The following is a 26,662-nucleotide window of genomic DNA, read 5'->3' on the forward strand; positions in this document are numbered from 1 at the left end:
TACAAAGACGAGGTAACAATTTATTGCCCAATATCCTCACTTTTTCCACAATGATGGCAGGCAGTCCAAAATCTTAATCGGAATTTATGGTTGAATGGCATCAGTTTTCATGCATATCTATGTGTACATATATATATATATATATATATATATATGTATATAAAGTACTATAAATGTACTGTATGTATCAAAATTGCATCAGGGGTACCTTACATTCACACAACAGGATGCTAGAGTCTCAGAAGTTAAAATAATAAATCCATTTATCCATTGTTGACCAGTTTTGTTCATGTTTCAGTTTTTATTGTGTCATTTTTCTTTGGGAAGCACAAAATGCAAAGGAAAGCAGGGTCTGGTGCTGCATCCAATTTGGCCACCCAAGGATGCTTGGATTAAAGAGTGTTCATTTTCCCTTCCAGACGAGTACAGAGGAATCAGAGGTGCAGCGACCACACCTGCTAGCAGCTCAGAGCTTTCCAGGAGATGCTACTGAAGAAGGGATGGCACTTGATGTCACTCACACCTCCACCTCCAGAACCCAAGCGATAGCCGGCGTCGAACTGAAGCAACTGTGGAGCAGCATAGTGGAGAGTGGAGATACTGTAAGACAACATTAAATCATTCAGTGTGTGTGTGTTTGTTTTCCTTGTGGGTGTTTCAGGCCTTAAACCTAACCTCCGTGAGCAGAGATGCCGCTGCAGCGCTCAGGTGGTCGGGGATGAGCAGTTGAGTGTGAGAGTGGATTCCTGCTGGGTGGAGCTGCCACAGTGGCTGGAGGCACAGCGAACACAGTGCGTGAGAAGCCATAACCCAACATTACAGTTTGCAGGAGTAGCTGCTCTGCAAGGTTGAGCATGCTTGTAGAGCTTTTTACTTACCATTCCTGTTAGAAGTTCAAACAGCAAGGCCCCAAGACTCCACCAATCACAAGCCTCTGTAACCCTGGACACCCCACCGATTTCTGTCAACAAACAAAAAGCTGAGTTTAGTTGTATTCATGCACATTTCTTGACAATGTGTTTGTTATTACAGTATGTCTTTGTATTCCAATGCAATGTGCAGCACTTGACCTCTTACTCTGAATAAAGTGGACAAACTGCATCTTGCCACTAGGTGGCAGGTTACACTAAGGAACAACCACTGATGTGAGCTTACAGTAATGCACAGTCTTACCTGGAGCACAGTACATCTGCTCCATGGCTTTGGAGCTTATCTCTGACTGAACCTCACTCCACTGACCGAAAAACGTCAGACACACCTTTCCTGTGAAAACATTGCTTTTTGATAAAAAATCAAAAGTTTTGCACTTTTCCTAATGCCGTCTTTTATAGTTATTTGATGGACTCACCGTTGCTGGTGAGCAGAACATTCCTAGGGTTGAGATCCCGACACAGGATGCCTTGCTGATGCAGACTCTCCAGGGCCAACAGGATCTGTGCCCCCCAGACGCACACCTCTGCCTCAGGAAGCCCCCAGCATGTCTGCATGGCCTTATCTGTAGGCCTGGAGGACTTGACGGGGAACCGAGGCAGGTGGCACCAGCCATCCACCTCAATGATCTGGTCTTCTCCCTGCCCCTCTGATTCTTGTGTTTTAAAGAAAGCATCCTTATCCTCTCCCCTCCTGTAGGATGGGGCTCCAGGAGGGACAGAAGAGAACCAGCCCACTTTTCCAGGTGCTACCTTTTCCCTAGGACTCAGCAATTCGTAGGCTTCCTCTACTCCCTCTCTTGCCTCACTGGAACATGTTTCCCCTTTGTATTTCACCCCTAAGAGGGACAGGGGGACCCCTGACAAAGAAGGCCAGGAGCTTTCTGAGGTCATTTTTGTGTCTGTGTGGTCAGAGAATACAGCTCTGTCTGTGCTCCTGATAACTACCATACCATTTCTTTCCTCTATGGTGGGGCTGCTGCTGTCTTGCTTTGAGTCTGTAACTGTGTCTGCAGAGTTACCACTTAAAACAGATCCTTGACTGGGGCCATTGGTATCCCATGGTGCCCTGCCACGGATCTGGGTTTGGCAATGGAGAGGAAGATGCAAAATGGCAGGGGAAGAACTCAAACTATTATTTTCACTGTTTGGCGGTCCTGCGTTCAGAAATGAGGTCTGATTTGTATGAGGTGCAGTTTGCCCGAGCGTGCTATGAACAACACTGTCAGTCACTGCATAGGGGTTCGTTTTCTCACAGTTGTGTGCTGGATCTGCAGCTTTCCAAGCCACTTCAAACTCTGAGCTACACTCTATCAGTCCCATTCCAGCTTGCTTTTTATGGATTTCTGACATGACGTCAAGAGCTTGACTGACACGAGTGCAAGAAAGAGGAAGAGCAGGCTTTTCCTGAGTTTCATTGGAGAGGAAACACAAACTAGGAGCTGGTGGATGGATGCGGGTGTTGACCTGTGTCCTCGACGGGCCAGAATACAGACTTAGACGATCAAGCTTGGTATAAAATGATGCTGCCGAGCGTGTGTTCTGCAGACAACCTGTCTCCTCGATGTAGGAGTGAGTCCCGCAGCTCTCCAGACGCTGCTGAGTCTCATCCCATGAAGTGAGGAAGTCCGTATCTGGGCTCTCATCAGTTAATTTCTCAGGAATCACCGCTGTGCTTCCTCTGTTGATGTGCTGGTAGTCTGTGCTGATTGTGGGAGAGGTGTAGCTGGTCTTCAGCTTGATGCTGCGCTGGCCAGAGCTGAAGCATTCTGGGTGTTCCTTGGCTTTCTCATTCCTCAGCTTGTGCAGCTTGGAGAAGAGCCTCCCACCTGGGATGATAGGAGTAGTAAAACAAGACCAAGAATAGGAATTATTGCTACTGCTACAATATAGTGATACACATTTGGACCTCATAGGTCACCTTATATGGTCTCTGCAGCTGTGAGAGCACAGCAGCTGTTAACAGCTCACCTTTGACATGCTCAAGATGTAGGTACACAGCATCCTCGCTGACGTAATATCTTAGCAACTTAACCATGTATGGCACCCCCTGAGGAATAATGGTTGGCTGGTCCCTGCTCTCCCAGCTTGACTTGACCAGACTCTGCAAGAACACATCCATGTAATGATTTTTTCAGAAAGGGAAATATGTACTACTTTTATAAAGGGGAAGATATATGCATCAATGTAGGAAAGAAGTGTATCACTATGGGCTCAATGCTGCTTGGATTGCCCCTGTAAGAGATTAGTGTCTTTCTGTTACCAGGTCTCTCTGGTGACTGAAATTTGAGGTGCAGTTGCACTGACTAAAAGGGTGAGAGCTCTCAGGCAGATCAATGCTGGATGATACTCAGGGAGACAGGATGGAGAGAGCTCCTATCGACTGGCCTGCCACAGAATTCAAAAAGACTGGATTGCTGCCAGATGACACAACCCCCAAAACATCTCCACTATGAGTGGATAGGTCTCTGCCAATGGAGCTGTGTTTAATTTAAATGTGCAATAATTTTGTAGTCTGGAGTTCTTATTTTCTCCTGTGCGGTGGCCCTGGAGGAAGACCGAATACTCACCTTTACGACAAATGTCTCCTTATTGACCATACTCTGGACAATCAGGACCTTTGGGTTAAAAAAAAAAAAAGTGTATATATCATAATATTTTTAGGCTACCATTGCAAAGCAGATAAATTACTACAGTGTGATTTTGCGGTCAGTGCTGATCATGTACAGTTTCATCATTTCAACAAGGAGTGTCGATACGCAAAACCATCCCTGATTCTGAAACACGGAGGTAGGAGGTGTTAGAGTACAAAAAAAGGTCTGTCTTACCTTATCAGTCACTCCAACCACCTTACACATCTCCAGATCCTCCACGGGTGAACTCAAGTGTCTGATTGGACGGAATCTCAGACTGCTGTAACCCTGGTGATGAAAGCGACAGAAGATATTACCTTTGGGACAATAAAGCACATTACAACCAAGAACTGCATTTCGTTTCACAATATTTGAGATGAATAAGGCTCCAGACAGCCTTAGATCTAACGTACGAACACCTAATGTGAGAAGTAACACAGGAGGTGGCCTTTTGTGTTCTTCAACAGAGTGCAGGCTAGGGAAGCTGACATTTTATTGCACTATTCTGTGGAGAATGCTTTAATCCCATGAAATTATTCACGCCACACATTTAAAGCAAATCTTTTAAGGCAGTCAATAAAAGCATCTTCTTGTAAAATGATCGCTCAGGGTGATGGTCTTACCCCTAAGTGAGAGCTCCCCTTCCCTAGGTTATCCTGCAGATGTGTGATGAAGATTTCTTCAGCTCTCTTCAGATACTGGGTCGTCTTCCTCTTCACAGCCTCCCGGCGATCTTTGTTAGGGTCCACTGTTAGACAGATACACTCTGTCAAGCACCAGCTGTGTGAACAGAACAGATCTAACAGACAAAGCCCAGTCCTGACTTAACCTCTTGGCCTTTTATCTGGGATGTAAAACAGTAACACACACAGCTAGTTGGCTATTGACACTGTGAGGAGCAGGCCAGCAAGGAAATCTGTGTTTAACCTCTGTTTTTTGACTTCCTGTTTTTATTCTTGTCCCCATGTTCCCATCACATGTCTTGCACAAACACAACTCTTCCAATTCCTCATTCACTGTCACACAGTCATAAAAACTTATGGGGAAAAAAAAATGAATGCTGTCCACTTACACTGAACCCCATTCAGCAGTAAGTCCACACCATTCTTATAGTAACTGAAAGCTGCCTCATAATCTTCATTGACCTCGCTGTCCAGTGCCATGCGGATCTGCTTGGCCGCCTCCACCAGGTAATCTCTCTTTGCCATTGCTGCCTTGTTCGGGACCTGTCAGGGTCCAGCTGGGCCTGAGCACTGCATAAAAATGTATTGCGGATTTAGTTGAGCTTAATTAACACGTGGCAGATAGTTGAGTTATATACACGTTGTTTCCTTAAAGAAACTGAATCTTAAGCTCTTCTAAGTGAATCATACAGCGGCTGTTCGGCTCTCAATGATTGTAATTGTTTAACTTGTGACTCACCTTTGCCCCCTGGTCTGATCAACAACAGGATACATCTCTGTCTGTTGTCACTGGGCTCAGTGTGCGTGTGCCCCCAGTGACTCCACGGCTTACGTCTTTGCAGCACAGCATGATCATCTGAGGCAGCGGAAACAAAGAGTTAACCTCCAGACCAGTACAGGAAGTGAGTACAAGTGTGTGCCTACTATTTCTGATGAATGGAAAGAAAGCGGACGTCCAAGACGACAGAGAGATGACTCAGAACACTGAAGCACATTGTTGCGTGTCTGTGGATAATTACATAGTCATTTATCCCCACAGGATGATTAAGACCTAAAGATAACACCAGAGAAGGTGTTGACGACCCACTTTCAGTATATTAGTCCAATAATAAATGCAACAAAAACCATGTGTTTGTGTATGCCGGTCTGTAGACACACTGATGTGGTTTTAGGCATCCACCCACACACTCACACAAATCACATGAAATGGATTATTTCCAAATAAATTCTCTGCTGACAAGAATGTTTAAAATCTTTACTATTATGCAATAATTCTTTGTCACATGAAACAAAATGTATGAGCAGTCATGCAGCAGAGGCTAAAGCTGTCACAAAATCCACCATTGATGTAAAAACACAGTGTTCCTTGCCCCTTAAATTGAGCTGCAGAATGAAACACAAACATCACACACATACACACATACACACCCCATTCTGGTTACAGTCATGGAGGCGACATCATCTAAGGAGTGTTATGAAACACACAAAGCCATCTTCAGTCTCCTCCATTATCATCCATCATCCTCTCACCATTCACTTTCCATAGCCGCTGGATAAGCAATCCACCGTACAAAATAAATGCACAAATACAACAGAAAACAGGCGTACATGATACAGATACACACACTGCACCTGATGTGAAGCGAGCATGCCCTGGACCCTCCGCCCCAGCATCAGCATCAGCAGCAGAAGCTCATGTCTTCAGCAGCCTCAACACAGCTCATCCCAGGAGCAGGAGAGGGAGGAGAGAGCTCAGGCGAGGCTGCCGATTGGCTGAGCATGATGTCACTTCAGGGTACCATTTCACACAAGGCGCTCACTTCCCCCCTCTCATCCTGACAGATGCTGGCCGGTTTAAAGAGACAGTGCTGTTTTTGTGTGCACTGACTGAAGGCCATTTTCAACCCTGACTTGTACTTCTAAAATGGGCTTTGTTCAGCTTTTGTTGTCAACTGTTGACAAAATCCCACAAGAAAAACAATCAGTTTGTAACATTATTATGCATTACTGCATTTCTTTGATGTCTCCCATCCACTATGAATGGAGGGATCACCCTGCACAGAAACCATAATCTGCTCGGTCTTGGAGCTCAGTACCAGATGGAGCCAGGCTCCAACCACAGCACAAAGGAGAGTAGTCCCCACCCCAAGGGAGGACTGGGTTACAGAGGGGGGAGGGAGCTCCAGCACGGAGCAAGAGAGTAGGAGGGGAGGGGAGCAAGATGTATCAGATGCTGCAACCATGCCCAAAAAGCAGAAAGGGAGAGTTTTACTTTACACTTTCTTTCTTAAATGTTTGAAATTAAAGACTACAGGAGACTCATTGAAATGCTCAGTTTCGATTTTATTCCAGAAATAAAAAGTGTAGTTTCTGTGCATCGCACAGATAGATCACAAATGTTAAAGAAAGTCAGTAAAGAAAGATCATTTGCATCAATCACAATACAGCAGATCAAGAACAGGACAATTCATTTTCTGTTAAACCTCACATTATAAGACACATAGTAGCCATCGTTGTACATGTAAAGCCTCTGATCAGTGGGGTTGTAGTGCAGGTTGACAAACCTCTCCTGGAATTTCTGCAGGGGGATACTCATGTGTTTCTCCTCCCCGGTCTTAGTGTCATAAGAGTAGTAGATTTCCTCTGTGTTCAGATCTCCCGGCCTGGTGGCATACATAACTCCGCACACCATGAAAGCATTCCCTGCTAGAGGTTTGAACGCACTTGTGGTCCACTCATCCTCAATACCAAATGATTTCTCATCTATCTTAGCAATCACAATTTTACCCATGGCCTCCTCTGTGGCATACATTACCCACAATCCTTTCTCATCAGCTGAAAAGTCTAGGTACTGGTTCGGTGAATAGGTGTAGGTGAATCTCTCACTTGCCTTTGTGATTTGTCTGTGACTATAAACAGAGGAGGTCAGATTTAATTTGGACATTCTGAATGGATTAGCAGCCTGGTAATATATGGTGTTACCATGAACGACATAATTATTACCGGTGCCTTCATAGCCTTGTGGCAGACCGTGGTGTGTGAATGAGGACCTCTGAATGAGTTTGTCATAATTAGAGTACAGGTAGAATTCATACACAGAGGGCCTGCTGTATGCTCCATACCAGTGCATTGACTCATGACCTCGAACAGGTTTGGAGTCTTTCCCCCAGCCGCCGTACTGGTAACCTGGGTTCAAATGAGCATTCAGCTGGATGACTGTCGGCTTGCTGATGCTCACGATTCCTGTGTGATTGCAGTTGCCTGAAAAGAAAAGGAATTAAAAAGCATAATTACCTCTACGCCACATGCAACCTGCTGGCCAGCTGCTGCAGATAACTAATTAATGGACTTACCAATATCTGGCTTGATCAACTCCTGCTCTTTCTGGCACTCCTCTAGTTTCCTCTGCAGCTTTGCGAACTCAATGCGGATCACTTCCAGGTTGTTTTTATCAAACGTCTCCAGTTGGTTTACAATGATCGTCATGTTGTGAATCTGGCACAAATGGACACCACAATAGTTACCACATAGCCAATAAAATCTCAGAATAGTGAAGCTTAGTCTTTAATTTGCCTTTTCACCTCAGTATACAGACTATCCAGCATAGGCGAGGAGGAGTTCAGGGAGTCTTTGAGCTGAGACACCAAAGCCTCAAACTCTCTGAGCTCAATCCTGAGCAGCTCAAAGTCCAGTTTGATGTAACTGTCAGGACTGCTCTCCAGCATAGCCACTCTAACAGTCAGGTCCTTCAGTTCTGCAAGGAAGATATCCAGTTTGCCCTCATAGTGGACAAGCTGAAAGACATAAAAGGAACTTGACTTAATATACAGACACCCAAATAAGACAACAAAACTAATAAGATAAGCCAACAGAAACACACAGTAACTACAGTGTGTGCAGGCAGTTAACTTTGAACATACAAATACATACAAAAATCCTCTAGACAAGTATTATAAATACAGGTAACACATATAGGATTATGCTCTGGTTGGTTCTGTGCTGTAGAGTAAAGCCTCAAACAAGAGATCATGGAAGAGCAAATAAAGGTGGAATTAATATGAGTAGTATAAATGACTTTGTACACAAATGTTGCGCATCAGGTGCATCTGTGATGGATAGGATGGATGGTGTACATTGTACAGTATTTACAGTATTTGCTTATACTTCAATTTGTCCATAAAAATGGACGTGGTTGCTGGAAGTCTGTTAGTAATGATTCTAAGCGTCAAATATTTGCCCAATTTTATAGTTCAATATTCTGTGTTAGTAGGAATTATTATTGAATTATCAATGCCTAAAAGAAATCCCGTCAAGTCATGTCTATTTCACTCTCAGATAGTAGTAATGACAAACTGTTTATGTTGCATTATTGAACTATTAAAGTCATTATAGATTTCTAAATCTATTCCAATGGTTTTAAAAAAAAACAGAGAGGATACTGTGTTTCATACTGACCTTGTTTATCTGAATTTGCACCTCCAGCCTCAGGTCTGTGGTAACTTGCTGCATGTGTTGCACTGGGTTGGCAGGGAAGCTGCTGTCAGGCAGGAACACACTGCAAACACACTCCAGTCCTCCACCAGATGTGGTTACATTTCCTGATTCCCAATCCTCCACTGGCTGCAAGAGAATAGAAAAAGAGTTATTTTACCCAGATATTACATACAATACAATTTACTGAAGGACAATGAAAATATTTAGAACTTACAAGCCATGCCAGTGCAGGGCTCAGCATGGGAAAGAAAAGCAGCAGAGTCAGAGGCATTATGTCTCTGCTGTTGGTTTGTCTGATTACTGTCTCATCTGATGTCCTCTGTTAACTGTGGGTTTTACACTTCTTCTTCAGCCATGTGACGTGATTCCATAGTCACGGTTTTTATAGCATCCTTGAGATCAGTGCAGATGTGCATATTGTACACACTGTGCTGGGATTGGTACATTTTTATTTCTCATTGCGTTGTTACCTCGTACAGGTTTTAGTTTATTTAGACATTGCCAAAACTTCTGCATGAAAATAGTAACTGTGCCTTATACAGATGAACCTGAACCTGAAAAAATAAGGTAACTTTTAATTTTTTATTTAATTTAATAGAAAATATGTGCAGTGAACAGTGAAGAGTCTCCAAATCATCTGATATGACAAGGAAACGATTTGGCATATGTAAGAAAGTATTTTTAAGTGAAAGGGGGATATTTTATTTTATTTATTTATCGACACGCATTTATCTCCTATACGGCACAAACATAAGAATAAAGTCGACCCACTTTTATGATGCTGAGAGCCAAACTGTGGCCTGAGAAGACACTAAGCTTACAAACTGTTGACAGTTTCTTAAATTAATTTACTTCAACTCAGGAACAAAAGAGGAAAACAGCTGTAATGTTCGCTAGTGGTGATATTTGATTTGTCTCTCCAGTCAACTTGTGTTTTCATTAGCTGGGGCTAAAGGGTAATTGGTTCAATATTAATCTTAAGCTTTCATTATACCCTGGAGAAAAACTGAAAATTGAATACGAGTCTAACAAAGCAACCTATTCTTGAATCATGCTGCTCATATTAATGTGTGGAAAAGCACAGGAGCGTTTTTTTTCAAGTTGTATGTAAACTCAATTACAAGCAGCAGAGAACAGTACCTGTAAATTTAGTTCATTTTGATCTTCACACTGAAAGACATGAAAATTGTTTATCCCTGTGTGCTGCTGTACTTGCACCTTTTGTACTTCATCATATATGTTCCTTTGATTCTGTTGTAATTATAAGGTGCAAGCTCATTAGTCAATCCTTTTTAAGCTACTATCGAATGGCAAATATACACCTATTTTAGATTATATACTATACAGTATGTATTTGTCTTGTTTCTGTAACCTCAGGCTCCAGCAGTGCCAAAACATTAGTGTGTCTGCACTATTAAAGGCTGCAGATACAATGATTATTAATAGCATTTACCTTTCCTATAGCTGGACCTGACTAATCTGAAGCCAAAAAGTACCAGGTGATTTTTTAAATTCTTTTTTCATACCATATATTTTCTTGCATTGGTGCCATAATGGATTGAACACACTGGATCGTACTTTCAGTAATTTACACTTTGTTAATTGTTCCATTTGGTTTTCTGGAACTCTTCGTACACTTATTTCTCTTATCATATGTATCATTCATACACAAAAAGTCAAGGCCAGTCACGTCATTTGAATGCTTCAGTTTGATTTTATTCAGAAAAAGACAGTACATAGCTTTGTAGAGCTCCGGTGACACAGAGAGTAAATACAGATCATTCGTATCAATCACAATACTGTCGATCACAAAGAGGAGGAATCATTCTCTGTTAAACCTCACATTATAGGACACATAGTAGCCATCGTTGTACATGTAGAGCTTCTGATCTGTGGGGTTGTAGTCCAGATTGGTGTATTTCTCCAGGAACTTCTGGAAGCGAATGTTGAGATGTTTCTCCTCCTTGGTCTTAGTGTCGAATGCATAATAGATCTCCTCTGTGTTCAAATCCACTGACCTAGTGGCGTACATGACTCCACAGGCCATGAAAGCATTGCCAGCCAACTGCTTGAACACACCGGTTTCCAACTCATCGGCAATGCCAAAAGATTTCTCATCTATCTTTGCTAGGACAATTTTACCCTTGCTCTCCTCTGAGGCGTACATTACCCACAAGCCGTTTTCATCGGCTGCAAAGTCCATGTTCTGGTTATCTGAGTAACTGTATGAGAACCTCGTACTAGCAGCTGGGATCACTCTAGAGTCATATGTGGAACTGGTCAGATTCAGCTTGCTCATACTGAAAGGTGTGTTGTGCTGGTAATATATGGTGTTGCCGTGAACAATGTAATTGTTACCGGTACCTTCCCACCCGCTTGGTATGTCATGGTGCTTGAATGCAGACCTCAGAATCAGCTTTTCATAGTCAGAGTACAAATAGAAGTCATGCACTGAGGGATTGACGTATGCACCAAAGAAGTACATTGACTCATAGCCTCGAACAGGTTTGGAGTCTTTTCCCCAGCCGCCATACTGGTAACCTGCATTCAAATGAGCATTGAGCTGGACCACCGTGGGTTTGCCGATGCTCATGATTCCTGTGTGATTGCAGTTGCCTGAAAAAAAAAAAGAAAAAAGAAAAATGTTGAAAATGACTGTCAGTGTAAACTGTTACCCACTATCCCCTGACAAGCTGCCTCACCAATATCTGGCTTGATGAACTCCTGGTCCTTCTGGCACTCCTCCAGCTTCTTCTGCAGCTTAGCGAACTCAATGCGGATCACCTCCAGGTTGCTCTTGTCATAAGTCTCCAGTTGGTTCACAATGAGTGTCATGTTGCGGATCTGGAAATAAACACATTAATTAAACTGAAATCCATAACTCTAAGCATGACCGAAGCAATATTATTTGGAGGTACGTTCACAGATGACTCTTTCACCTCAGTATACAGACTGTCAAACATGGGTGAGGAGGAGTTGAGGGAGTCTTTGAGCTGCGACACAATAGCCTCGAACTCTCTGAGCTCAATCCTGAGCAGCTCAAAGTCCAGTTTGATGTAACTGTCAGGACTGCTCTCCAGCATGGCCACTCTAACAGTCAGGTCGCTCAGTTCTTTCAAATAGATCTCCAGTTTACCCTCATAGCTCACCATCTGAGAGAAAACACAGGTCAACATGAGGATGCTTTACCACAACATATGTTTTCAGTCATCATGCTACTGGTCAGACCTACTGCACCTTGTTCATTTGGATTTCCACTTCCAGGATCAGATCCTTGCTGACTTGTTGCATTTGCTCAACCCGGTCAGCAGGGAAGGTGGTGTCAGGCAGATACACATGACAAACACATTGACCTGACTCACCAACTGATGCAGTCACATTGCCAGATTCCCAGTCCTCCACTGGCTGAAAAAAAAAACATAATTAAAGGCAATCCTAATAAATGACATTTATTACATTTGCATGAATTAGTCAAGGAAAGTAAGAGTCACTTACAATCCAGGCCAAAGCGGGACTGAGGACCGGCAGGAGCAGCAGCAGAACTGGCAGCATCATGTCTCAGTTTACCTCTCAAGTGTCTCCTCGGAGGCTCGATCAGAGGGTTTTTAAAGACAGGTCTTATCAGATCATCACAGACACCTTCTCTCTTCCCATGGTCACTGTTTGAGCTCAACACAAGCACACATCATATTCATTCATTCACAAGAAGCTGATAACAGACATTATCCTTGTTTGCTCACAATAAGCTTTACCACGTACGGTCTGATCTGAACACAGGGTGTGGATGAGAAAAATACCATGTGTAGTTAGATCTAGCAACACCTAGTTAAGTTTATGGCCTGTTAGCTGAGGGCTGTGTGTGTTACATGGGAGCAGGAAGAGGTCATCATACCCACAGATAGACACGTTGTATTACACTCGCTCAAGAGTGTAACTGAATTGGATTGAGTTGAATTGAATCAAATTAAGCAATTTATTTGTACGGAATAGATCATACTTGTTTGTATCATCACCTCAGAAGTCAGTTTTCACAGTATTATGAATGAAGGCATCAATTTGTGATTTTTGTATCATTTCCTTATCCACATGGTTAATTTCATAATCTTATGCATGTGACTTGGGTGGTGTTTTTGAACAGCATGGTTCATAGGAAGGAAATATTGTGCCACACGAGAACAGCTTTTGAATTAGATGCTGACTTGAAAACCCAGGAAATCACCATTCCCTGTAGTTTTCTCCCTCTTCCTATTTGGACTGTCAATGCACCTATTGGTTAAAAAAAATATATTCTGTAAAAATATATAAAGTAAATGACCCACACCCTCACTTCACTATACCTAGCATTAAAAAGCCAGGAGGAACACATAAGCTGTGTCCCAATTCAGGGGCTGCATCCTTCGAAGGCTGCAGTTGAAAACTGATTGCATCACAGCAGTGCGATTAGACTGCCCCATTTCAAAGGCTTCCTCAAATGTGGCCGAGAAATTTGTCCTTCTTTTCCTGGGCAACAGAGGATCCAACAGGTGGTTCGTGGCCAAAGCTATCTCAAGATTCATTGCTTGCCAGTAATGACAGCAAACAACATTGACAGAGAGCCTGAGGATTACACTTCTTTTAAATGTAAGTATTGGGTTTCAGCTCAGTTCAACAGCTGGTGACGCAAAGTGAAAATTCTCTGTAGGTGTGGCCCCTTCGTGGAGCCACACCTCCGTGGACCACGTCTTCTGAAGGATGCGGAATGAATTATGATATCAGAATGATTTCAGAGAACTCCACATATTAAGACCAGAATCTAAATCTGGTCAGTTACATTCTGGTTACCTTCAGAGTAAGAAGACAAGTGAATACCATTTTTGTAAAGTATTTGGAAACATTTTCCAGCAAAGATATTTACCACAACGTCAACGTCAAATGGTGCAAATGAAAAGGACAAGGAAGGAGAAAGTGCCTGCACCATTTCAGGTACAGAAGCGTGATGTACTCCACAGTGCTACTACCTGCTGCCTGATAATGGACTTAAACAGTGAGTCACCAAGTGTCTCAACTTAATTCCAGCCCAGACGGTGGCAATAAAAATCCACAAAAAGAGTGAAGATCACATCATTCAAAAGGAAGTGGCCATGTTAGAAGGAGCATGTGAGATTCATGGACCATTTCAGGTTCCATGACCTCTCTTGTCTGGCCTTTGAAATGTTGGACAGGAGTCTTTGAAACCTGATGAAGGAGAGGAAGTTGAAGTCACTAAGTCTCAATGAAATTTGCCCTGTGACCCAACCACATTCAAAGTAATTTAGAAAGGGGCTATTTGTACTTTTTCTCTGCTGCCTAAATGTGGTTTCTTGCCAGGAACAGGTAGTTGGCATTTGAGAGGAGTTTCAGACGTTGCGTTTACAAGAGGTTATAATACACAGTCTATGCAGCGCTGCTACTTCGGACTAGTTTTGTGAGGTAAACTCCCTCTGGGTTTGGGCCCACACAGAGTTGGACTGTTGAAGTGCATTTACAACTCGCAAAATGAAAGTTTGTCTCGAGAATTGTCTTGAACATTTGGCTGTAGCTAACAATTGAGTCTGCACATTAAGCGCCCCATTCATGTGCTGGTTTAAGTTACATTTTCAAATATTGACATATTTCTCCTCACATTTAATCACAGTCCAATTTTCAACCATATCTTACTGTCTTCAGTAACAGATTTGATCAGCTCTCATAGAGTTGGCTTAGTTGTCAGCAGTGGCGGTTCTAGCTTGTGTGGTGCCCTGGGCAAATACCCCCTTCAAACCCCCATATATATATATATATATATATATATATATATATATATATATACATATATACACCATTGCCCATAAAGTTGGAATAATTATGTTTTCAGACACAATCCTCTGTTTATTCCTATTTAAATGCATCAGTAATCACTTTTGACTAGGTGCAATGATTACATTATTCTCCCAATTACCCAGGTGAAATGAAATAAATCACATTGTCACAATCATTTCATGGAAAGAGGTAAAAAATATTTTATTCCAACTTTATGAGCAACAGTGTATATACAAGACACACACACGTGGTGGTCTGCAGACTAGTTTATTAGACGATTTCACAGTATTATGAATGAATTGTGGTTTATTTGGTAGTTTTTCCTGATGTGACTAATTTTACTAATGTCATTAGTTCTGTACAGAGATAGAAGTTTGCTATTTGATGGGTTCCCTCGCTCCCTCCCCATCTACCAGCATCTCTGAGAGTAAGAGAGGAGACCTTCTCAGCAGAAGCTCTGATCCACATGGTGACATGACGTCATTGATGTGATGTGCAAATGTAACTTTTTTTTTTTTTTTTTGGTGATGGATTTGGATCAAATCTGAATATCTTTTGTGTCATACTGTACATATGATATAAATGCTCATCTTATAGTGGAAATAAATCCCTCCTTTTGTATAGATGTTTATGGATGTTATATATAATTTCAAGGTCACATAAAGGGAAAATAGGACTTCAAAGTTGATTATTCTATCATAAATCTGAATACTATGCCACCCATCTACTTTATTTTACAAATTGAATCTATTTTGATAGTAGTGATACTCTAATTTTCATGAATCACCAAATAATATACTCTATTCATGAGCATTTACACAGGAACACACCCGACACCTTTGTAATGCTTGAGATTATTTATTTATTTATTAGCATTCAAGAAGAAGGATAAATGATGCACTACATCAACTACAAGAAAAGAAAGTTAGAGATAGGCTGCGATCATTGTTTCATTTATAAGATGTTATATTTCAGTAAATCACATAATGATTTAGGACAGGACAAATGGTGGCTCAACAGTGGCTTTAGTTGTGTGGTTAAACCACAGATGATAGTTAACATAGTATCCGTCATTGTACATGTAGAGCTTCTGGTCAGTGGGATTGTAGTCCAGGTTGGAATACTTTTCCTGGAACCTCTCAAAGGGGATCCTGATGTAGCTCTCTTGTTTGGTTTTGGTGTCATACTTGTAAAAGATTTCTTCCGTTTGGATATCGACTGTCCTGACTGCATACAGAACGCCACACACCATAAAGGCGTTGCTCAATCCTGGTTTGTAGATACTAGTCTGCCATTCCGCCTCAACCCCAAAAGAGGGCTCATCTATTTTAGCAATCACCATCCTACCGCTGGACACCTCTGTAGCATAGGTCACCCACAAGCCGGTCTCATCAGCAGCGAAGTCAAAGTTTTGATTGGGGGAGTTAGTGTAGGAAAATCGGGTGCTAGCCCCAGGAATCACCCTGGACTCATATTTCATGTTGGTGAAATTCAGTTTAGCCAACCCAAATGGACTGTTAATCTGATAATACAGGGAATTGTCACGGATGATGAAATCGTTCCCTTTACCAATCCAGCTGCTGTGTAAGTTGTGATGCTGGAAGTGGTTTCTCAAAATGAGATTCTTGTAGTTGGTATAAAACCTAATGTCAACGATGGAGCCACTAGTGTAGCCAGAGTACCAGTACATAGACTCTCTGTCAGGTACAGGCTTTGAATCTTTCCCCCAGCCTCCAAATTTGTAGCCTGCATTTAGATGGGCATTCAGTTGGCTCACAATGGGCTTGCTGACCTTGATGATACCAGTGTGCGCACAGGACCCTGCAGAGAGAGAGGAAAAGGAATTAAATGCGTTCAAAGACTGCTTCGATCTCAATGTGTGTAGTAGTGTTGATGAGTGTACCAATGTTTGGGTTGAAGAGCTCCTGGTGGCGTCTCTCACACTCCTCTAGCTGCAGCTGCACCTTGATGTATTCTCGGCGGGTCACCAGAACCACATTCTTGTCGTAGGTCTTCTCCAGGCTATTCAAGGTCTCCACCATGGCTGAGATCTGAAAGATAACGTGGTTTGTCAGCATTATGTTTGTCGACGCACTGACGGCCATGCTCAGTACTTACCTGTACGCGCAGAGACTCGAAGATGGTGGTGGAGCCTCTGATGGAAAGCTGCAGTTCTTTAATCAGAGCTTCCACTTGTTTAATCTCCACCTTCATCTCGTCCATGTCAGCATCATTGTAGGCATCAGGGTTCTTCTCTATTTTTTCAATTTCCACTGTGATCTTTATTATTTTTTCTGCGTATGCTACCAGCTTGGTCTCATAGTCTTCCAGCTGAAATCAAGTCATGAAAAAAAAAAAAACATTTTACACTTTTTTGTCTCAAATGTTGCCAGTTATTGCACATGCTTCCAAAATGTACCTTTCCCATCTCCAGCTCCAGTTTGTGGGAGATCTCCCCAGCTGCCTGCTCTACCACCACCAGGTCTCTTATAGGAAAAGTTGAACTGGGCATGAAGGCATCACAGGTACATCTGTCCCCACTTCCACCTCCTGTCTCATTCCTCGCACTCCCCTCTCCCCACAGGCCTACACGCTGAGAGGAAGGGTCACATGAGTATACTGTAGACAAGCTTACCTCTCATGTCGATAGAGCCTCAAAGACTAAAGATGAATCGCTCGCTGATCTAAGTCATGCCATACATACCCCCCAGGCCATCGTGGAGCTCAGCAGTGCAAAGAAATACACCGTGCCGATCATTGTGGTGCAGTCAGAGTGCTTATGATTGAGACAGATGAATCTTCAGGGCTTATATAGCCAGTTTCAACATCCTGTAGGATGCAGCACCTGTCCTGGTTCACAGCACTGTTAACCAAGACACATGTCAAGATATAACACTTTATGATATCTTCAGCAAACAGAAATGAATTACTAACGTTTGGGTGTGCATCAGAATTCTAAGAATCACTGATGGATGGTTCTACCGTCTGAGTGTGACGAAATGTCTTGTTTCCTCCGATGGTCCATCCCATTCAGCAGGAAACTGAATGAAATGTTGATTGAGAGATGGCCTACTTGCTGCATGGATGAATTTGTCATTTCTTAGATTTCAGAAACAGGATGAAACATGAAGAATGAAAATCAATGTTTATTTAATAATTATGTGTAACAAAGAAGCCAGTGACAACAGGCAAAAAGAGTGCTAACATTTCATAGCGTTATACAGAGTTTGACAGTCACTTGACAGTTTGTGTTAGATTCTTTGAGCCCTTCTCCACATGTTTCTTAGTTTTCTTTTTCTTCAGTTTCTTGCTTTTGGCTTTAACCTGCGGCTGCTTGGCGTTGAGAGCAGGCCTGGACCTGGTCAGGTGGTTAGCAGTGGGGCTTAGCTTGCTGTGTCCCATCTCTGGATCAGAGCGTATACCCTGAGCAGAGATGGACTTGCCTGGGGCAGAGCGAGGGGAGTCATCCAGCAGGTTGGGTTGGGAGTAGGAGCGCATTGCCAGGGAACTGGTCGGACGGTAAGACATGGTGCCTCCTAACATGGGCAGGTGGACGTGCTCATTGCTTAGGTTAGTGACAGAATAGCGACTGCTGTTGGACATGACAATGTGGTGCCATGAGCTGAGAGGGGTGGCAGAAAACTGCTGCGGACCACTTGAGTCATCTTTGGCACCTCCTGGAGATATGACCATGGAGCTGTGAGGCGTAACTGCCTCCACAGCGCTCTGGAAGGTCTTGAGGATACGGTCGCTCTTCTGCTTCTCTTTCTTCTGACGGGACTCAACCTTCCTCAGCTGGCGGCGGTGATCTCTCATCATCTGTTTCCTTGTATCTGCCAACCCCCTGCACAGAAACATTACACAGCATTTGCTTTGTGGAGCCAAACTTTACAACATCATTCAAAGTGAAGATTTGGACAAATTCCCAGCTCATATCTAAAACACACATGGTTCAACTATGCCATCGCTGAAATAATAATAAAACGAGCAACTGTAAAAAAAAAAAGATTCACAGCAGTGTTGTTTCTCAATGTTTTCCAACAGTAAACCTTAGCCAGCACAGGCCTATTCTGTGACGCAGTTTAGAGGCCCCGTAATCAAACACCAGATGTGCTCACCTGTAGTCTACCATTCCTGTCCTGTCACGATCAAGTCTCTGAATCAGCTCTTCAATCTGGTATCGATCCAAAGGAATGCTTGATTGCTATCATGGTTTTACACAACAAAAAAAGACAGAGTCAGAGTCTCTACTTTTTCATGCAATGCATCAGTGAAGTTCTTTACTGCATGATTTTATTGATTAGTTATGTGTTTTATGTCGGTCACGATCAGCATCAGGAAACAGTTGTGAATAAGATTGGAAGAGACTTCATCACGGATGATTTCAGAGGACAGTCTCATCGTATTCTGTCACTGAAATCCATCAGTGGAGTTCTTCCTGCAAATGTCACTGACCCTACACAGTTAAATGAATCGATATTTATTCAGAAACCTGCACTGCCTTCCTGAAGTCAGCGACAGGGACTCGCATGGTGCCATCTTTGTCAATGTTCCGAAAGAAATCCCACAGGCGCAGCTTGCGTTTATCCAGATAGTCCTTTTGAAAAAGGAAGAACATGTTTTATCAATTATTAAATACATACAGAACCAAAGAAAGAAAGAGATGCAGTGTCTTGACCGTTTTACTCCATTATTGTGCGAGTAAAACACTTGTTAGACATTACACAGACAGACCTGAATGACTTTCATTGGATCGACACGTTTTGGTGGCTTCTTAGCGATGAAGCCCCCCACCCCTCCAAACTGCACGTCCAGACCAGGATGTTCCTGACACGTCAACTCCAACAGATGCACAAAGTTCTCATTTACCAGTACATTCTGCTTGTTAAGAAGGTGAAAAAAAAAACAATGCAATCTTGTCTTGATTAAAATTAACACAAAACTGAACTGTGGCAACAGCTAATGTGACTTGTTTGAACTGCGATCAGATTGCATAACAGGATAATTGGATCAGGATGCAAAACAGTGCCGAAAACAAGTCACTCACACACATGTTTATCTCCTCCAAGGCAGTTTTAGGTGTGTTCTTTACCACATTAACCAAGGCCAGTGCTCCCTCTACTGTTATAGAGTTGAACGCCAGCTGCAGGAGTATAAGAATAAAGCATCACCTTACAATTTATCTGTAGCCAAAGTGATAATGTGTGTTGGCTTAATACAACTTTGTCCACCCACCAGCAGGACACGGAGTGTGTCGTTGAACTCAAGACCTCTGCACAGCAGGCTGATGCCCTCATTGGTGAGGCGGTTGTTGTTGAGGTTGAGGTGCACCAGAGTGTTGTTGAATTTTAGGGCCTCTCCCATGGCCAGGGCACCCTCATTCCCAAAACCATTCCATGATAGGTCAAGGTGTTTTAACATCATATTCACCTAAATATTGAAAATGTACAGTACATGATTTCAAATGTTGTATAACAAGTCAATGATCGAATGAATTTCTTATAGAAACATACTTTGAGTCCTGCACAAAAAGCTACAGCGCCTTTCATCCTAAGATGATTCCAGCTAAGGTCCAGCACCTCCAGACCTTCATTGTTTGCTGTAGAAGTAGATGGTAAAATCAGAGAAAAATCTCACATTTAGAAAAATATTAAGACTGGTGAATTTGACCGTACCCAGCAATTGTCCCAAATGTTCGCCTCCTTTTCCACAGAACTCATTATGGCTTATGTCAAGTTCCTTAATTCTGGAATTGCTCTAAGTGTTAAAAGAATATTAGCAATATGGTCATTGAGAAAATATGAAAATGAACAAATGTTTAAATAAAAGAAATGGTTAATTCTTCTTTAACAACTTACCGAGAAGGAATCTGCAAAATATTTAGCATCATCATCAGTAAATCCATTTCCTGATAGGAAAATATTATTTGTTTAAATATACAAAATAGAGATGATGATGAAAATAATAATCGTATTACTATCATTGTTAAATTTACTGATCTACTGATTTACTGTAAGAAATGTTGTTTTTCAACAATTCAACATTTTCGTGTCACTCCCAGCTAATATCAGTGCAGTTAAATGCTGTTAATGTGCAAATTACCTGAAAGTTTAATAGACTTTAATGAAATGTTGTCCAGCAACATTTTAGCCACATACTCAGCTCCTGCGGACCGTAGATAGTTATTGGACAAATCCTGAAAGCAAAACAGATGCTGGTACAGTACATTTTATACTCCACTGTGAAAGCCATGTGAAATATCACCGGAAAAGCACTTGTGCCCTCTGGTGGTGAGTTTGCAGTCCTACATACCAGATGCTGAATGGTGAAATTAGCCCTCAACATCTCCACAAGGTATTTGGCTCCTTCAGCTTGAATGTGATTGTCTGCCAGTTCCAGAGTGTTGATATGCATATCAGACTAAACACAAAGAGCTTATCAGTAATCTCTACTTCAAAAAGTCAAACCCAATAACACGCTGGCATTTTAAACTTACCACCAAAGCAATAGCAAGTGCCTTGCATCCCAAAGGTCCAAGCCCATGGTGGGTAAGGGTCATTGTTGTACAGTCAAGGTTTCGTATAAAGTAGGAGACCGGCACCACACCCACTAGCTTGCAGGCCTGCAGGTACACTTCAGCTACAGATGCCTCCTTATTGCTCTCCTCTTTTTCTGGAAACAAATAGCCCCATACAGTATGAATATATGGGCTCTTGCTTATACCTATTGTAGTGAGCTATATTTTATGGCAACTCTTGACACAAGCCATTTAATTGCATTGTTTTGTTTTTACATCACTATAATGAATTTACAGTATATATGTGCTGTATGTTATATATGATTTTACAGATTTACACTAAGAACAGTATTTAGCCAAGAATTCCAAAAATTAATGCAAGACTTAATTTAACATACTTACCATCCGAATCCAAGTCTGTGTCAAACTCGTCCTCCTCGCCCTGTGGTTGAGTTGGGGATAGACAATCATCATCTTTTAAGCAAAGGGACTCAAAAGATAGTGTCGACATTGCAGTCTGCAGGTAGAGCTTATGTCCTATTTGAAACCATTTCCTAGACAAAAAAGGAACAGTCTTTTGGTTATTTGCCCATTTATCCCTGGTTGTTCTGTATGGGCCTGTGCTGTGAAATGAAATAGGCCTGTCCTGTCTAGCAGGTAATTCTACCCCTAAGGTAATGTGTCATGTGTAGTGACATTAAAAATGTATGCCTTAGTGTGGTTACAATCCTGTGTTTTTAGTAACTCCAAGCAAAACATACTGTAAGAACAGCATGGCACACAGTATGTGAAATGATTTTGAGTAAAATAGTGTTTCATTGGATGATGTGCATTTTCATATCATCTCATTTTATAGAATGTCGGATTTTTTTAATACATTACTACAAACTCAAAACAACAAACACCTCCATGAGGAAACCACACCAGTGACATTTGACTTGTGCCCCCGAACCTCACTTCCACCAACAACCCGACGACGCGCATGCGCTGATGTTAGCTGAGAAACATGATTGGCAGCCTGTTATTTTATGCGCTCTACCCATTGTCACGGTACTTTACCGGTCGACGCTCAGGTAAATTTTAAAGCACACTTGCAAAGGTATCCGTGTTTCAAAGTGTCATGTAATTAGTGTCAGCTGTGTGCGTTTCCCCTGAGTAGCTATTACGAGCTAATGGTTGCTAACGTTAGGTTTAGTTCGTTGCTAACTTTGTCTTGTTATTTGTTGGCGGTTTCACTTTCTATATCAGCCTTGGTGTGACCAGTGTGTGGTAATGCTAACAATTTCTCCTTTATGTTAACGAAAACAGAGCGTGTCTTGTTATTGCAGCTTAGCTAACTTTAGCTCATAGCAACGTGTGTTTGTTTGCACCTGTTCCTGAGCTTTTGACGCCCCCGTGACGTCAGAATATCACGTTGTTGGCGTAGTTTATGTTTTGACAAAGAAAAAAAGCTCAGTAAGTTTTAGTTTAACATGAATGCATCACTGCTTCCTTGGACTAATCTTGTTTTACAGAGGCCTCAAAGAAGGGTCTCCCTCTTGCAGTGGTTAATGGCAGGTCAGTGTGGGATGGTGGTGCTGTCACAACCAGGACTTTCATCCAGTCTCGGACAACCCTGCTGGACCAGTGGCTCAGCCAAAGCAGATGGACCAAGGGAGAAACGAAAGAAAGGATGAAAGAGCAAAGCCCAGAAAAAGAGGTGGATGCAAGAATTGACACAGACAAAGAACAGCTGGTGGCTGTCCTGCGTGAAGAAACAGAGAATGAGACTGTAAAGATGAGTGAGATGCAGCACAACACAGTGGAAGTTCCCAAGCAAGAAGATGTCTCTGTGCTGCATAGGAAACAAAACACTGAGGGTGTCAGTCCAGAGCAAGCACTTGAGGCACAGTTAAAGTGCCTGCAAACAGATGAAAGCATACAAGAAACTGCTTGTCCAGTACAGGAACAAATACAGATACACACCATGGAAGAGTCAGTAACTCCAGCTGAGGGCAGCACACAAGGCACTATCTGTTCACCAGAGGTACAAATACAGATGCGTAGCTTGGAGGAGTTAGTAAGTCTAGCTGAGGACACCACACAAGACACTATCTGTTCAGCAGAGGTACAAAAACAGATACATAGCTTGGAGGAGTTAGTAACTCCAGCTGAGGACAGCACACAAGAAACTACCTGTTCAGCTGAGGCACAAATACAAAGCTTGAGAAAGTCAGTAACTCCAGCCGAAGACAGCATACAAGAAACTACCTGTCTAGTACAGAGACAAATACAGATACCAAGTGTGGAAGAATCTGTCACTCCATCTGTAACTGTTGATAAAATAACTGAGTGCTGGGATGAATACCTAGCTCCCTCTGCTCATGAAAGGCACGGTGGGGAAAACAGTTCTAAGCTGGTATTTACCTCTCTTCTCTCTAACAATCAAACCCACCTTAAATTCACTGGGCAACATGATACACAAACTGGCTGGCACTTCCCTGCAGGACCTGGTTTGGCAGAAGAAGTGCAATGCCCACTGTGGCAATTTCCCAGTGTGAGCTATTACCCTCCAACAGAGCCAACAGTGCCCTTTGAAGGTGAGAGTTAAACTTTTTTCCCTCAATTGTAATATTTCCACTGTAGTGGGCTTTGTCAATGCTTGTGAGTAGTTTAACATCAAGCTGTTGCTTGCACAGACTTGTATGTATGTGCTTGTCTTCCACCCAGTGATGTGGAGAGTATGGGAGGAGGTAGATGAGAGTGCCGCTACAGCAGAGCCTGCCCTGGTACCCTTCCCATTCACAAAGATGTACTTCACTGTCATGTCCTACAACATCCTTGCTCAAGATTTGCTGGAGGCCAACCAGGAGCTTTACATACACTGTCCTCTGGATGTGCTGGACTGGAGCTACCGCTGCAACCAACTCTTAGAGGAAATACTGAAATGGACACCAGATGTGAGTTTAATACAACTTCTTTTTCGGAAATTTATTCTAGCTCCATTTTAGTTACATTTTTACACTAGGCGTCCACTGATGATTGGTGTGTGTCCTCTTGTGTGTAGATTCTGTGTCTCCAAGAGGTTCAGGAGAACCACTACCATGAACAGCTGTATCCAGTCCTGTCTCAGATGGGTAGGTCATCTGAGACAAAACTGTGGAATAATAATGATGGGGGATGTTGTGACGAAGACATTACATATTTTGTCGTCATGTTGTTGCTCCAGGCTACACCTGTGTGTACAAGAGGCGTACAGGGACCAAGACAGACGGCTGTGCTACTTGCTATCGAAACAGTTGCTTCGCTGAAGTATCGGTAACTCCACTGGAGTACTTCAGGCCGGAGACAGATCTCCTGGACCGACACAATGTGGGCATAGTTTTGTTGCTTCGGCCAGTGGTCACCCAGGGATCCGAAGCCAAGGTGAAGGGCCCACTCCTCTGCGTGGCCAACACCCACCTGCTCTTCAACCCTAGGAGGGGAGACGTGAAGCTGGCTCAGTTAGCCATAATGCTGGCAGAGATCGACAGCATGGTCAAGTCCTGTAAGGCCAAAGGCGAACACTGTAATGTTGTATTGTGTGGAGACTTTAACTCTGTCCCACACATGCCTCTGTATCAGCTGATCACCACCGGCGAGCTCTACTACCAGGGACTACCAGCGTGGATGGTGAGACTGCTCCTACATCACTTCCTGTGGACTTCTTTAGCTATATTAAGCTCTTTATTTTAAATTTTCTGTCATGGTGCTTGCAGCAGTTACCTCTGTAACCACGCATGTATTCACCATGTCCTACAGATATCGGGTCAAGAGGACCTGTCCTACAAAACCCATTGTTACAGGCTGTTTGCTCCCCTGTGGCCCAGCTGTCTGGCAATCACTGACAGCTGCCAGTACACAACTGTCAACAACATGTTTGAGAGTCAGAGTCAGAAATCAGGTCAGTGTTTGAAGTGATTTGTACACAGTTACTTAAGTAATCTTGACTCAAGGAGTGGATACCAGTCCTTTAAATTTTATTTCCCCCCTCAATCAACTTAATATCTAACATTTGTTCCTCGTGTATAGGCAAATGTCAGTACACGCATGACTTTATGCTACAGCTGCGCTATTGTCCAGCTGCATGTGTCCGTCCGGTGGACCTGAACCTGATCCCAGGCGTGACTGACAACACACCAGGTACACACCAGCAACATATTCTTATACTAGTTCTGCCATTAAAAAAAACTGATTTCCTTACTGTATTGTGTTAATATATGTGTCTTCTTCTTGTGCACAGATGCTTCAAGGGGGAATCAGCCTTATGAGAAAAGGTCAGTTTCCCTGCAGTTTTTTGTCATAATGTAGTTTGAAGGATCAACTGTTACTGCTTCTTACTGCTTTTATACCATGTGATATTAGTCATAAATTTTGTGTCACAGGTTCAGACACACTATCAGTCATCACTTAGACCTGGAGTCGGTCTATAAACATGTTCTCCCAGGCTCTGGCAGCTCAGAAGTCACAACCCTGCACTCTGAAGTAGGAGCCACTGTTGACTACATCTTCTACTCCCCAAGACGCACCTTAACCTCTGCTCAAAAAGGTACGGGGGCGTGTCATGAAGCAGTTCGATATGAATAATCTGCTACATTAAATAACTTGTGTGTTGTTTTTCCTTTAATTTTCCTTAGATGGTGGTGACTTTCTGAGTGAAGGTCTGAAGTTGATTGGTAGTCTCTCCCTCCTATCAGAAGATGTCATATGGTCAATGAAAGGCCTTCCCAATCACATATTCCCCTCTGACCATCTCAGTCTTATGGCCAAATTCCAACTGGACCTGAATGCTGCATGATAGGAAACACTGTGGGTGAAGTGAAATTATAAGCATATTTCTGTTCAAATGATTCAGGTCTTGCTCTGCACACATTTGGTTTTTGTTTTTATTATTAAGAATGCCATTACTTGTGGTTCAACACTGGCAACAGAGGGTCATAGTTTTCTAACTGAATTGAAGTCAGTATTTTTGTTCAAAAGGGCCAGGAAAAAATAATGAATGCTAACATTCAGTCTCACATGGTTTTCATCAGATAAATGATGAGCCATGAGTGAGATATGAAAAATCTTATTAGTGGTGATGTAAAAGTTCATTTAAAAAATGAAGGTAGTGATTGCTTTCTTTTTGGTGTGATAATGCACTGACCTGTTCATTTTATTGATAACTGCTGTCATATTTTAATTTATTTTACACCTAATTTTGAAATGAGAATGAAACTTCTCCAATTATGAGTCAGTTCTATTTTTTCAGATTGTTAGAAATATTGAATAAATATTTTCCATTAATTTTTGCCAGCTTCATTATTTTTCATCTTTAACACATTACAGACATTACATGAATGCCTCCAGGCTTGAAATAAGAATTTATAGTTCCTTTCTGGATTTATGATGTAGCAACGTTAAATGTATCCACTCACATTAAATCTTCCAGTTGGTGCTGGCCTCCCTGTGTATCCTGTGCTTAGATTGTGACATGAATGTCGGCTCTGCCCCTCCTGTCCCACAACACCGAGGACGTCAGTTTGTTGGGTGAAGATGTCTGTGTACTTGTGGGTGTGTGTGTGTGTGTGT

General features: G+C 42.5%; 6 protein-coding genes across 7 annotated transcripts; 1 reads left to right on the forward strand and 5 right to left on the reverse strand.

Annotated features, from left to right (window-relative positions):
• Window positions 1-147: 147 nt before the first annotated feature.
• Window positions 148-5,955, reverse strand: rps6kl1 (ribosomal protein S6 kinase like 1). 2 transcript variants are annotated; one of them, XM_022750872.1, is made up of 12 exons: window positions 5,878-5,955; window positions 4,985-5,101; window positions 4,635-4,815; window positions 4,186-4,310; window positions 3,758-3,850; window positions 3,500-3,547; window positions 2,901-3,033; window positions 1,349-2,758; window positions 1,174-1,263; window positions 879-961; window positions 676-771; window positions 149-569 (listed from the first exon to the last, which is right to left on the reverse strand). In XM_022750872.1, the coding sequence occupies exons 3-12, from the start codon at window positions 4,768-4,770 to the stop codon at window positions 459-461; spliced, it is 2,325 nt and encodes a 774-aa protein (XP_022606593.1). In that variant the 5' UTR covers window positions 4,771-4,815; window positions 4,985-5,101; window positions 5,878-5,955; the 3' UTR covers window positions 149-458. The 2 variants fall into 2 exon arrangements, with proteins under 2 accessions (XP_022606594.1, XP_022606593.1); XM_022750873.1 differs by lacking the exon at window positions 676-771 and having other exon boundaries at window positions 148-569.
• A 741-nt stretch (window positions 5,956-6,696) lies between these two features.
• Window positions 6,697-9,031, reverse strand: LOC111226108 (olfactomedin-4-like). Its single transcript, XM_022751199.1, has 5 exons — window positions 8,954-9,031; window positions 8,701-8,865; window positions 7,827-8,039; window positions 7,599-7,740; window positions 6,697-7,506 (listed from the first exon to the last, which is right to left on the reverse strand). The coding sequence occupies exons 1-5, from the start codon at window positions 9,008-9,010 to the stop codon at window positions 6,713-6,715; spliced, it is 1,371 nt and encodes a 456-aa protein (XP_022606920.1). The 5' UTR covers window positions 9,011-9,031; the 3' UTR covers window positions 6,697-6,712.
• A 1,426-nt stretch (window positions 9,032-10,457) lies between these two features.
• LOC111225991 (olfactomedin-4-like) lies at window positions 10,458-12,306 on the reverse strand. The gene is made up of 5 exons (XM_022751061.1): window positions 12,235-12,306; window positions 11,977-12,144; window positions 11,679-11,891; window positions 11,442-11,583; window positions 10,458-11,355 (listed from the first exon to the last, which is right to left on the reverse strand). Exons 1-5 carry the CDS (start codon window positions 12,292-12,294, stop codon window positions 10,562-10,564), a joined length of 1,377 nt encoding a protein of 458 aa, XP_022606782.1. The 5' UTR covers window positions 12,295-12,306; the 3' UTR covers window positions 10,458-10,561.
• Window positions 12,307-15,420: 3,114 nt separating this feature from the next.
• On the reverse strand, window positions 15,421-17,314 carry LOC111225983 (olfactomedin-4-like). Its single transcript, XM_022751054.1, has 5 exons — window positions 17,261-17,314; window positions 16,976-17,149; window positions 16,675-16,887; window positions 16,460-16,607; window positions 15,421-16,377 (listed from the first exon to the last, which is right to left on the reverse strand). Exons 1-5 carry the CDS (start codon window positions 17,312-17,314, stop codon window positions 15,548-15,550), a joined length of 1,419 nt encoding a protein of 472 aa, XP_022606775.1. The 3' UTR covers window positions 15,421-15,547.
• Window positions 17,315-17,790: 476 nt separating this feature from the next.
• On the reverse strand, window positions 17,791-21,584 carry lrrc74a (leucine rich repeat containing 74A). Its single transcript, XM_022751026.1, has 13 exons — window positions 21,476-21,584; window positions 21,053-21,228; window positions 20,869-20,976; window positions 20,659-20,752; window positions 20,415-20,464; window positions 20,232-20,313; window positions 20,070-20,155; window positions 19,792-19,986; window positions 19,604-19,699; window positions 19,291-19,434; window positions 19,049-19,153; window positions 18,675-18,760; window positions 17,791-18,400 (listed from the first exon to the last, which is right to left on the reverse strand). Exons 1-13 carry the CDS (start codon window positions 21,582-21,584, stop codon window positions 17,791-17,793), a joined length of 1,941 nt encoding a protein of 646 aa, XP_022606747.1.
• Window positions 21,585-22,063: 479 nt separating this feature from the next.
• angel1 (angel homolog 1) lies at window positions 22,064-26,501 on the forward strand. The gene is made up of 10 exons (XM_022750799.1): window positions 22,064-22,146; window positions 22,588-23,652; window positions 23,783-24,012; window positions 24,120-24,189; window positions 24,282-24,724; window positions 24,854-24,995; window positions 25,124-25,234; window positions 25,335-25,368; window positions 25,477-25,640; window positions 25,729-26,501. Exons 1-10 carry the CDS (start codon window positions 22,080-22,082, stop codon window positions 25,887-25,889), a joined length of 2,487 nt encoding a protein of 828 aa, XP_022606520.1. The 5' UTR covers window positions 22,064-22,079; the 3' UTR covers window positions 25,890-26,501.
• Window positions 26,502-26,662: the final 161 nt, after the last annotated feature.

This window comes from Seriola dumerili, unplaced genomic scaffold (genome assembly GCF_002260705.1).
Source record: "Seriola dumerili isolate Sdu_G_001 unplaced genomic scaffold, Sdu_1.0 BDQW01000149.1, whole genome shotgun sequence".
Lineage (NCBI taxonomy): Eukaryota > Metazoa > Chordata > Actinopteri > Carangiformes > Carangidae > Seriola > Seriola dumerili.

Coding starts and splice junctions, on each gene's coding strand:
- rps6kl1 (XM_022750872.1), bottom strand. CDS start 4,770: ATGGCAAAGAGAGATTACCTGGTGGAGGCGGCCAAGCAGATCCGCATG. Junction 3,851..4,185: donor AGGGGAGCTCTCACTTAGGG/GTAAGACCATCA, acceptor TTTCATCACCAG/GGTTACAGCAGTCTGAGATT. Junction 570..675: donor CGGCATCTCTGCTCACGGAG/GTTAGGTTTAAG, acceptor GCTGCTCCACAG/TTGCTTCAGTTCGACGCCGG.
- LOC111226108 (XM_022751199.1), bottom strand. CDS start 9,010: ATGCCTCTGACTCTGCTGCTTTTCTTTCCCATGCTGAGCCCTGCACTG. Junction 7,741..7,826: donor TGGATAGTCTGTATACTGAG/GTGAAAAGGCAA, acceptor CATTTGTGCCAG/ATTCACAACATGACGATCAT. Junction 7,507..7,598: donor GTTGATCAAGCCAGATATTG/GTAAGTCCATTA, acceptor TTTTCTTTTCAG/GCAACTGCAATCACACAGGA.
- LOC111225991 (XM_022751061.1), bottom strand. CDS start 12,294: ATGATGCTGCCAGTTCTGCTGCTGCTCCTGCCGGTCCTCAGTCCCGCT. Junction 12,145..12,234: donor GTCCCGCTTTGGCCTGGATT/GTAAGTGACTCT, acceptor TTTTTTTTTCAG/CCAGTGGAGGACTGGGAATC. Junction 11,584..11,678: donor TTGACAGTCTGTATACTGAG/GTGAAAGAGTCA, acceptor GTTTATTTCCAG/ATCCGCAACATGACACTCAT.
- LOC111225983 (XM_022751054.1), bottom strand. CDS start 17,314: ATGATCGGCACGGTGTATTTCTTTGCACTGCTGAGCTCCACGATGGCC. Junction 17,150..17,260: donor GCTCCACGATGGCCTGGGGG/GTATGTATGGCA, acceptor CCTTCCTCTCAG/CGTGTAGGCCTGTGGGGAGA. Junction 16,888..16,975: donor TGGAGCTGGAGATGGGAAAG/GTACATTTTGGA, acceptor ACTTGATTTCAG/CTGGAAGACTATGAGACCAA.
- lrrc74a (XM_022751026.1), bottom strand. CDS start 21,584: ATGTCGACACTATCTTTTGAGTCCCTTTGCTTAAAAGATGATGATTGT. Junction 21,229..21,475: donor CACAGACTTGGATTCGGATG/GTAAGTATGTTA, acceptor ATTTGTTTCCAG/AAAAAGAGGAGAGCAATAAG. Junction 20,977..21,052: donor CACTTGCTATTGCTTTGGTG/GTAAGTTTAAAA, acceptor CTTTGTGTTTAG/TCTGATATGCATATCAACAC.
- angel1 (XM_022750799.1), top strand. CDS start 22,080: ATGATTGGCAGCCTGTTATTTTATGCGCTCTACCCATTGTCACGGTAC. Junction 25,235..25,334: donor CGTGACTGACAACACACCAG/GTACACACCAGC, acceptor TCTTGTGCACAG/ATGCTTCAAGGGGGAATCAG. Junction 25,641..25,728: donor CTTAACCTCTGCTCAAAAAG/GTACGGGGGCGT, acceptor AATTTTCCTTAG/ATGGTGGTGACTTTCTGAGT.